The sequence below is a fragment of the Lactuca serriola genome, chromosome 3 (genome assembly GCF_051521515.1).
Source record: "Lactuca serriola cultivar US96UC23 chromosome 3, Lser_US96UC23_V15, whole genome shotgun sequence".
In the NCBI taxonomy this organism is placed as follows: domain Eukaryota; kingdom Viridiplantae; phylum Streptophyta; class Magnoliopsida; order Asterales; family Asteraceae; genus Lactuca; species Lactuca serriola.
This window is the reverse complement of record NC_136410.1, coordinates 96058910-96070487: the sequence shown is the minus strand read 5'-3', so window position 1 is coordinate 96070487 and position 11578 is coordinate 96058910. Positions and strand designations below refer to the sequence as shown.

The window sequence follows — 11578 nt, the reverse complement described above, 5'->3', positions numbered from 1 at the left end:
ATTTATTTAGAAACATCATATCAGGGTTACCATAACCAACAAATTCCGAGCATGCATTCCTAATGTTCTCATCAAACCCGTCTTCCATCATCGATGAATTAAATAGTTTGAAAGGGGGAGGGCCGCAGTCATCACAACGAGCTCTCAGGATAATTGGTGAGCGATCAGAGAGATCTCTCTCCAGTGCAAAGCAAGAAGCAAATGGAAATATTGATAAAAAAAGGTATTTCACACCAAGAATCAATCTAACTTACTAAGTTTAGCACCCCGAGTTTGAAAATAGGTGAATCTTTGGCCACCCATCTTCAGATCATTGAGTTTGCTCAAACAGATGAAGTGATTGAAGTCATTAGCACTACGCATACAAAAAATCGAGTTTATTCTCTCCTCTGACCGTCGCACCACATTAAAATCACCTATAAAGATCCAAGTGGCTGATTTAGAGCTTTTCAATGTTAACAATTCAGCCCAGACATTTGATTTATCTATCTCTGATTTAGGTCCATAAACATTTAGAAAACCTGTTAACCCATTAATTCCAACAAAATTCCCCAAAACCGCGATAAAGTATCTGGATTTGATGGTCTCAATCACCAAAAACTGTTTGCGATCCCAGATAGAGACAAGACCTCCAGATCGTCCTGTGGTAAATACTTGCTCAAATCCATATTCCCAGTCCCCCCAACAGTCAGTGACATTTAGAGTCGGGGTAGACTCACCTAATTTTGATTCCTGAATCCCAATCATACATAGTTTGTTTTCATTTCTAAGTCTACGAACCCATTCAATTTTGTATCTCTCTCCCATACCTCGAATGTTTAATGACATTATGTTCATTGGAAATTGTGGTTCTCGCCTTCTTCACCAAAAACGTCTCTAAGCACTGGATTATGTTCATCCATGTCAAATCCCAACATGTTCCCAATTGCCACCGTGTTTCTAATTTCCATCGAGGGGGATGCAGAGTCAGTGTCGGAATCTGGGACCAGGACCTGTGAAGGGATTGGATCACAGTTTAGGTCAATGTTAGGTTGAGGTAGGAGGATATTCAAGGCAACATCTGAAGTTTCGTCCCCATTCCTTATAGTCCTCCTTCTTTTATCGTGGGCACTATCAAAATTAACTTCCGTATGATTTTCAATTGAGCCAAAGTTATTTGGGAAAGGCCCAAAGCATCCAAAATTTGCTAGGTTGTACGGGATCTCGTTTGACATTCCATTTTTTGACCCCATGTTATTATTTTCCACATTATTATTCTCATTATTATTTATACTTTCAACTCCCCACTGTGACCCCCCATGCACGTTCATGCCCATGCCTGACTCTTGGTGATCCCCTTGACTATCGTTTCCATTTCCCCAATCTTCTTCATTCATTACAGTGTCAACCGGCGCCGGCCTCACCACCGGTGACCGGGAGTCATCAGATGAGTTTAGTTTCGAGATTTCCATACTAGATTCTTTGAATTCATCGACCTCCGGGGATATAAACTCCCCGTCCTCTAAACCGACATCTTTATCGTTAAAAGGGACCGTATCAGATATATGCTCCTCCTCTTCGTCTTCGTCCATATCCTCGTCTCCCTCGTCATCTAGTATGAAATTCTCCATCGTGGATTTGAACGGTACCCAATCAAAATCAAACTCTGAGATTCTAATCTTTGTTATTTTTCCTTTAATCTCCACTAATAATTCTCTGGATATAGGTGTAGGATCATCGGTTAGGACCCCCACTTTGCCAAAAGATAGGTTTACAGGAGATAACTTCACTTCAAACGGAACAATTACCCTACCCACTGACTCCGTCATTAATGTGAAGTTTTCTTCTGACCACAATTTCGGAAGGATGCCCGAAATCTATATCCAAGCAATTCTATCACAGTTGATTGTAGCTACGTCACCACTATCGACTTTGCAGAACCATTCCGTCCATCCCTTCATGAAAACATCTCTACTTTATACATTCATGAATCGAACCCTAATTTGGAGTCCTCCAAAGTATTTTATATCACATTAAGATCCATCATTATTCTTGAAAGAATAATGGGATTTTTCTAAATGATCAAAACTATGGAGTTCACTAATCAAAGTATGAGTACATTTCATCCATCCCCGAAGAGGAGAGTCATCAGAAAGCTTAATAGGATCACATTTCATCATAGGAGGGGGAGGAGGGATATTATAGGACTTACTTCCACCCACCGTAACTTCCACAAAAGTTCTTTTGTCTTTGACTGTAAACTTTGTCGCCTAAGGTAAACGATTCAGGTGCCGATTCGTTCCGTTTCCTGATCTACTAGAGCCTCCCACTTGTTTCCTTTCATACCTTGCAATATTGACATCTAGTGTTATGTTTCCTATTTAAATACCTTGTAGGGCTTTCTCCAATTCCAGTTCATCGTTCGCCTTTTTGAATCTCACGAACGCAAATGACTTCCTATTTACAGCCTTCTTCGTCGCCATGTAGACATCAATGACTTCACCATATTTAGAAAAATTATCCTTTAGGACATCCTTCCTAACCTCCAGTGGCAGATTCAAAACAAACATCGACGTGACTCCGGCATGATTCCATCTTGGATACTCTCCAGACTTCGATAATTGCTTCCATCTTCTTCTCCTTGCATGTGTCCATTCACCTTCCATCAGAAAAGAGATTTCTTAGATGATTTTCACCAGGTATCCCTTCATTATACGATTAAATTTCCCTTTCCTCTGTTGGTTTTCAAGTTTTTTTAGGGTTTTCGACATTTATTACACTCAGGAAATGTCGATAGTTTGTAGAATTCTTGCATGCATTGATTTTCTCAATCGTTCAAAGAATATGAATTTGGGGCTGAAAGACCCTCACTTTCTTATTTATGAAAGACCCAAACTTTCATACTTGACAATATAGTTACTCCAACACATGCTACTTGCATATTCATAAAAACAATATTTTACATTGATAAAGAGGTTACAAACTACTTGACACAAACCTACTATTTTAAAGTGCTATATATATTACATAACTTCCCAGGATTCGATAGTTTTATACATATGGGAGTGCAAAATACAATAGTTTCAAACTATTCATAAGCTTCTATCAATACAATAGTTTCAAACTATTCAAAAATCTTCTACCAGTATATAACTATACTGGATGCTTATCTCCTGTAATTTGTTAAACATTGAGAGGGTAAGCGGTGACGCTTAGTGAGTTTAATAATAGATACAATATAACGTTATGCCATATATATACTTCAATATGGCAGAAGCAAAGAGGAACAAGGAACAACAAGGGCATATGTGAATCATGTGTCAAACTTTTCATATCATTCATTGATTTGATTCAAAGATACACAATCAATGAGATATAACAATTTCCATACTTGACATACATCAATAAAGCTTCGGCCCAAATGGCACAGAAGACATACAACTTCGGATTAACATTTTGGTAGATTTCGGGCATATAGCCCTATCTAACCTTCTGCCAATACCATAGAATAGAAATCATTCTCTTACGGAGACATGTTCTACATGGTCAGAGGCTACATACTAGTACCAACGTGAATCTAAGTCCTTTCACTGATCACATGGTCAAAGGTATTTCTTTGCTATTAAAAATAGCGAATAAAAATAACATGGGAAAAATAACCCGAAATAATAACACTGAAAAGCACATAGCACATATAACACATAACATACAATTGTTCATATATATTAAACTCATCGTGAAATAACCGGGGGTTAAAATAGTAATTTGGGCAGCACTTCGGCTCTAAATATAACTTCCTTCGTTGAAAATCGGGCTCTGCGAAGGTAGAGCTTCAAAACCGAAAAGATAAACTTTTCGGGCTTCTCGAGAACTTCGGGACGTGTTTCGGGTGCTAAAATTAATATCGGGGCTTTGGGGGATGTCAAAGTAGTGAAAATATGGAAAAGTGGTAAAAAGTAGCAATTTTCCAAAATTACTCAGGAAGGCTCGCAGCCTTCTATTTATAGGGGCGAAGTCCGAAGATCAGCGGCTGAGAGGACTCCACATGTCGGCAGATGCGAGGCTCGGATCCGGAGGGGAGGCTGCTGGCTGCGAGGTTCGGAACACATGGCAGAAGGGCGAGGCTCGGTTGCGAAGTGACACGCGTCGGATGTGAAGGCTCGCCACCGATGCCACACTTGTCATCGCTGTATTGGACCGTAGCTCGACTCGGAAGGAGCGTGACACGCATTGGACACGAGGCAGGTGACTCACCGAGATCGGATGACGTGGCCAAGCTTATCCACGCAAATTTTCTCGGAAAATGGGCCTAAATCTTCTAAAATCCATAACTTTCACATACGGGCTCCATTATTTACGTTCTTTATATGCACGCGTAGGTAAAATTATGCTCTACAACTTTCGTTTAAACTTCATCGGCTAATTTTGACTTTATTTTTAATATTATTATTTTTAACAGACCGGGACTGGAAAATCCGTTAAAAATTCACAACTTCTTCATCCGACATCTATTTTCGTCAGACTTTTTACCATTGTACTACTAATGACGGGATCTTCAATTCTCTTTTAGGTTGTGTCGGCTAAAAATCACTCGATATAAAATTCGAGTTTTTAGCTGTCTACTGATAAGCTGAAACTTAGAAAAATCATAACTTCCTCATACGAAGTCAGATTTTGGCGTTCTTTTTATTGAACTTCTCGGTTTAACAAATAATACGACTTTCATTTAGATTACTAAGGCTAAAATGTAGTTTATCAAAAAAATCACTTTTTACGTCATTCGGCGTCGTGCCGGTTTTGCCGCAGATCTTCGATTGGTCATAACTTCTTCATTATAACTCGGATTTCGATGAGGTTTTCGCCTAAATGTTCTAACAAGATTATCTATAACTTTCAATAATAAAATTTTACTTATTCCAAATTTTATATTTTCGTTAAATTTCACTATTTGACATTTGTTTGGAATCTCATAAGACTTCCAGTACTTTCTGAATGATTTTAAGCATAGTTTTACTTCAATTCTAGTAAAACTATCTTTTAGAACACAACATTCAAATTCACATAATATTTCGTAGTATTATTCACTTTTATAATTTACAATACATGATAATTGAACGTGTATGTTACAGGAGCATCCAAAGATTTACACGGTGAATGAGTTGAAAACCTTCAACATCTATCGGTTCATGTTCAAAATCAAGCCAAAACAAGATAATTTGATACTTAAGTCCGCTCGCCATGATATCGAGTGGAAAAGCATATTTTTCTTTATGAAGAAGGATTCCCTCCCAAATGCTGATGAAATACCCCAAAACTGGGATGTGAAAGGTAGGAGTTTATTCTTTTCATATTTTAGGATCTTTAAATTAAGCTTGTTATTTATTTCATTGTTTTTATAGTTTCCAAGTTTGAGGTTATCTTCCCTGCTGAATTGAATTCCAAAGCCAAGATTGAAGAGTTTTTGAGGATCCCAACTATCGAAAGGATTTTCAAGAACTAGGTTGGTTTTCAAAGTACTGAGGAAGAGTCAGAATCAAGAACTTCTAATACCATCAAAATGTCTATTGGTATGTTTTTAATAAGGTTAAGAATATTAGACTAATATTGCATTTGTATACAATTTCTAGGCCACACGATACCATCCGCACTTTGCCTATTTGATATGGACGGTTTTTTGGCTGTCAAGAAGGAAGGAACAGGGACCATGGTGAAGAAGGAAGGTTTAAGCCGAGTTTCTTTGGGGGTCAAGAAATGGAAAGTAGATACTAAGAAGATCGAAGTTGAGATGTTTGATGGCATGGCCTTAGTGAAGTTAAGAAAAAGGTGGATTCGACGATACAAACTATAAGTATTAATATCCAAGATGTTTTTTTTAATCTTTTTTTACTTTTAACATGTACCACATTCATGATCTTTTGCAGATGACATCCCATTTTTTAGCACCATTGAGGAGGTAAGGCAATTTAATCAAAGGACCAAGGAGAAAGAGAAGATGTTGGTATTGAAAAACAAAGAATTGAGAGTTGATGCTCTTCGTTTGAAAAGGGAACTATCCGAATGTAAGGGAAAAATTAAGGAGGAATCCAAGGAGAACACTGAGGTTCCCAAGATTTTTGTTGCAGTAATAATCCTCCAAGCTTGTCTGAAGATGGTTTAAGATCTCGAGGTTGGGAAACAAGAGGATTGGGACATAGAGGCATGGTAAGAATCTTTTGACAAATTGTTGATGGACATGGGTGAAGGACCTTCTAAGAAGAAGATTAAGAGAAAGAAGGTGGATAAGGGAATGAAGAGAGATGCATCGAAAATTGTGGAGAATGTAAGTGGAAATGTTGGCAAGAATGTTGAGGAAGATGAAGAGAATGAAGCATGAAAAGAAGAGAAGGAAGGAGTTTCTTCTTAATTGTAGTTGTTTATGGTTGGTTTTTGCCCCTTAGGAGGTTTTGTTAAAACGCTTTCAATTTGACGATGGTTTATAGTTGACGTCCTTATTAGGTTTTTTTTGTGTGTTTTAATTTGGATTCCTGGTTTGGGCTTAGTTATAATGATGCTTTGGATATATATATATATATATATATATATATATATATATATATATATATATATATATATGCTTTGGAATTTTAGAGCATCTTTATTAGTTTATTAGAAAGATAAATTTGAAGATTTGGAAATATTAAAAAAGAAATAGAAGATAATTCAGCATGATATTCGAAAATATACTATGTTTAATAGAAATTCCTTACTTTCTAAATTAAGATATGATATTGATAGTAGTAAGGAATTTTTTTAGGTATGGTATTTCAATATTATTATAGGGAATTTAAGTAAGAATCTTGGATGAGGTTTTTAAGAAAGTGTATCTATTTGAGAGATATTTTTTAGAAACAAATAAGCAACTAATTATGCGAAGTGCAAATGTTAAAGAGTAGTCATATAAAACTGAATAATAATCAACTTTTGGATAGATAGAACCTGACTAGAATTATGGTAGCATCATGATAAAATCTTAGTTGTTGATTCTTGCCACAATCCTCATGCTATTTTTTCTTTCGTTTCTTCAGAATCCTTTATTTGATCTTCAAACAAATCTTAAAAATTTCTCATGATTCATTTGAACTAAGATTGGTTTCAATGGCATAACATGTTCATTTTATACACCCGTTTGGGCATGATCCCAGTAAATCTTGAGAATATCCCTAATGAATTTTTGCAAAACCCTTAGAGAATCTTGGTATCATTCCTTGATAATTTGGGAAAATCCCCAGTAAATCTGAGGAACACCCCCAAAAAAGTTTGATTACATTTCTAAGAAATCGCAAGAATCCTCAATGTTCTTGCAACATTATATGAAATACTAAAAAGATCTTAAGAAAATTTTCTAAAGATCTCTAATGAATCACGGGAAATTTTCAAGATTTGTTTGAAGATCCAAGCAAGGAATCCAAAGGAATGCAAGCCAAAATTGCATGAGGATCGTGACAAGAATTGGAAACTAAGATTTTATCAAGATGCTACCAGAATTCCAATCAGGTTCTATCAATTAAAAAATCTATTATTATTTAGTTTCATACGATCACTCTTTTCAATATACCTTTCATCAGGCCGAGTTTTTCACCGTGAGGAGCCCCTATTTTGTTTGTAAAAAGGAATGATGGATCGCACCCTATGTGAATTGACTACAGGGAGTTGAATAAGCTTAATATAAAGAACAGTTATCCACTACTGATGATCGAAAACTTGTTTGATCAGTTACAGGGTGAATCTTGGTTCTCCGAGATTGATTTTAGGTCGGATACCACTAGATGAGGGTTAGGAACGAGGATATTCAGAAGACAACCTTCGGGACTCGTTACGTATATTACGAGTTAGTGGTGATGTCATTAAGCCTCACCAATGCACCAACATCGTTCATGGACCTCAGGAACCGGGTGTGTCTCCATCGGGGATCAGATTTTCCTTGGGTTAGCAGGATATTATAGGAGATGCATCCAGGATTTCTCCAAGATTACATTTCCTTTAACTCGTTTGATGAAGAAGAACATCATTTTTAGTGGGGGCCTAAGCAGTAGGCAAAGTGCGACATTCTGAGATAGAAGTTGTGTGAAGCATCGCTATTGACCATGCCAAGGATGTGGAGGATTTCATGTTTTATTGTGATGCATCGATTTTGGGTTTGGGTGTTGTGTTTATGCAGAAGGGTCGTGTGATCACGTATGCTTCGTGTAACGACCCAAAAATCTCTTTGTTAACGATGTTAGTCTTCCGTTATATAGGATTAAGTTCTATATATGTTTCGTGTTGGATTATATGCTTATTATATAATAGCATTAACAAAAAGAGATTAATTACAATTTAAAAGATTTAATTAATATTTAAATGATTATCTAGGATTTAATTAGTGATTAAAATGAATAAAAGTATTTAATTAATATTGAGATTTATGTAAATAATTCAAAATGATTAAAAAAGGTTATTTTATTTTCTAATTAAATGATGGTTATAAAAAAGGAAATCATATTTAATATGGTTGGGGTTGTTACTGGAATAAGTATTGAAGCTCAAGGACCATAGTTGTAATTTGGAATTAAATTGGTGAATTAAATCGTCTAAGCTCGTAACTCACATGTTGAAACTTCTGTATAAAAAACGATAAGAAACCTATTAAGCATTGTTTCTTTTCCTCTTCCTTCCGTTATCGACGTGAACACTAATAATAATCTTTTTTGTAAAGAACAACATATGAGAGAAGAGAGACAGAAAGAAAGAGAGGGATCGAGCTAAGAGCAGGAAGGGAGCTGCGAATTTTTTTGGGCGACGAGTAGGACTTTGATGGGTTTATGGTTCCTCCTCATAGAGGGGCTTGGATAAAACGCAAACAGAAGAATTTCACTTATATACTACCTGGTAAGTTTTATCCTTCCGCGTTTCCTCCCGATCGAATTTGGATTCATGTGATCTTCATGTTCTTCTTTCTTTCCCTGTTCATGAACCTTGCTGCCGATTTTCTTTTGATTCAATCAAATGGATTCCTAAACCCCAATCGTCTGCCGAGTAGGACACCTACATGTAAAAATCGAAGTGATGCTAAACCTTGGTTCTTGTTATGCATGTAACCCATTAAAAACCCATGATACCATTTCTTTTTGCTACCTTTTTAATTGCTCCTGTAGGTTCCATGCAAGTTATTAGAAATACAAGTGATATATAAGCTCATATATTCGTATATTTTTTATATGCGAATGTCAGAAACAAAAGGACATATACTTTCGACTGTTTTTGTTTTTGACTAAGAGATTTAATTGACAATTAAAATCTATTCACTTAATTACCAATATAATCCTAGATTAATATTTCTTTGGTAGATGGTGTTTGCATATAAACTAAATACAAATATAATATTGTTGAAATGTAATAACCTACGAAGCTTAAGAAGTAGCCTTAATGTGGTAATTCATAATGTGGTTAAAAGGTTTTGGTGATGTTATATCATCCATATTAAATGTTTAAATATAGGTTTAGGTGTACTTTTTTTACAACAAATCTTATGAAACCGATGATTATGTACTTGTGAGAGCTGCTAATGTATAATAAGAGTCATAGGTTATTAGACTACATATATTTGCATTTTTCATGTTACTGGATACTTAAAGGTGAAAGCTTAGATTAAATATAAATTTATATGGTCTCTTTTAATAGTTAACAAAATAAGAGGCTTATAAGAATTATATATATCTTTTAATGGAATTAAACTACTATTTACGTATTTTGTTAAATTAAAGAGATTTGATATTACGATTGGGCGATATCAAATATTGGATATACATGCCTAAGAATCATTATGGAATGATATTGCTAATAATATATGATCTTATAGGGTCACATATTTGTTAAGTTGACACATTTTATATATTTATTATTAATATAATTATTAACAAATAATATCGTTTCTTGTATTTTAATTAGAGAATAATCATTGTTTTTATAAAAATAATAATTATAAGAAAGTATTACTAGTTATTATTTTATATGGTATGAATTTATATGCACGACCTTTTGGACTAGTTGGATTCTTTTGTCTTTTACCTAAAGACAGCTTATATTTTATAAACTTAGAGTTTATAAAAATCAAAGAATCTTTCTTATTTAAAAAGGTATGGCCAAATTTATATTTAAAGAATGGAGGTTGCTTGTCCACCTCCACAACTTGTCAATGCTTTTTGAAAAGATAAGAGTTACTTAATATTATTCTAATATAAAGCCCTTACCTTCAATATTATATTCAAGAGACCATGATTGGATGGGTTATAAATAGAAGGTCTTTTACATGAAGAAAGTGGTAGTTTTTAGTCCAAGAAAATCACTTCTTCTCTTTTTCTCTCCCCAAAACCATGAGCAACATAGGAGTTTGGAACTCCTTCCTCTTTTGAAGATATTATTACACTTTGATCTTTTGTTATCTTTATCAACACCCACAAACAAAGTGGATTCAAAGGCTTCAAAGGTTATCTTTAAAACATCCTATTGTCTTTTTTTTTTTATTTCATTCTAACCTCTATCAATGTGTACACCCAGAATCCGAAAGACCAAGAAAACAAGGAAAAACCCTTAGTCAAAGGAGTCAACTCGTCGAGTACAAGGAGGAATACGACGAGTCAAAGCGTGAACCGTGTTGCGGATTAAGTGACCGACTCGGCGAGTCGGGGAGACTGACTCGCGGAGTCTGGTTTGGGTTAAGAAACCCAAATTTCAGGACTTGGTACCCTATTTAATCCTCTCATTCTCATTTGTAGGGTTTCATTTATAGCCTCCATTATCCAGAGACGAAACCCTAGCCACCCAACTTCATTCTTGAGCTTGTGTGAGAAGATTAAGGCTCTTGGTGTGCATCTTGAAGATTGTGGAAGAAAGGGAGCAAGGAAAGGAGTATGGATCCAGAGTTTAGGTGACATTCCAGATCATTTGAAGGTATAAAGCTTATACATTGGCTGTTAATCATCTAGATCCCTTTTCTAGCTTTTCTTTTGTTACATTTGGACCATTTCCAAGTGGAATCCGGGTGTTAAGCCTTGGAGGATGGTTTGGACATTAGATCTGGACACTTTTGAGCTCTAGAAGCTCAGAGTTGTTGGCTTTATCTAGCTAAGGCTCCACGTCTTGACCTTAAACTTCTGATTAGCTTGGATTTGGTGTTCCAGCATCATAACGCATTGCATGCACGTAAAGTTAGCAACTTTATGTGCAATACTAGCATAAGGAGTCCAGATCTATGAGTTGGAAGTGTGGTATAGACTGAAATTGACATATTAGAGTTGTCACTAGAAGGACTCGGCGAGTCAGTTCATGGACTCGGCAAGTCGGGTCGCAAACCCAAACCCTTCTATTATGAGTCGGATCAGTGAGTGGGGTTAGAGAAGGACTCAGCCAGTCTGTGTCTGTGTTGGACATGAAGATCATGGTACTCGACGAGTTCGAGGAGGAACTAGGCGAGTCCAAGGCAATCTCCTTAGCTGATGAAGATGGACTCGCCGAGTTGTAGAACAACTCGGCAAGTCGGTTGAAGATAGTCCCGATGTGTTAGATGAAGGAGAACTCGTTG

The 11578-nt window shown here is 35.9% G+C and overlaps 1 protein-coding gene across 1 annotated transcript; it reads right to left on the bottom strand.

Moving 5' to 3' along the window:
* Positions 1 to 240: 240 nt before the first annotated feature.
* On the bottom strand, positions 241 to 828 carry LOC145095537 (uncharacterized). Its single transcript, XM_079033395.1, has one exon. The coding sequence runs from the start codon at positions 826 to 828 to the stop codon at positions 241 to 243; it is 588 nt and encodes a 195-aa protein (XP_078889521.1).
* Positions 829 to 11578: the final 10750 nt, after the last annotated feature.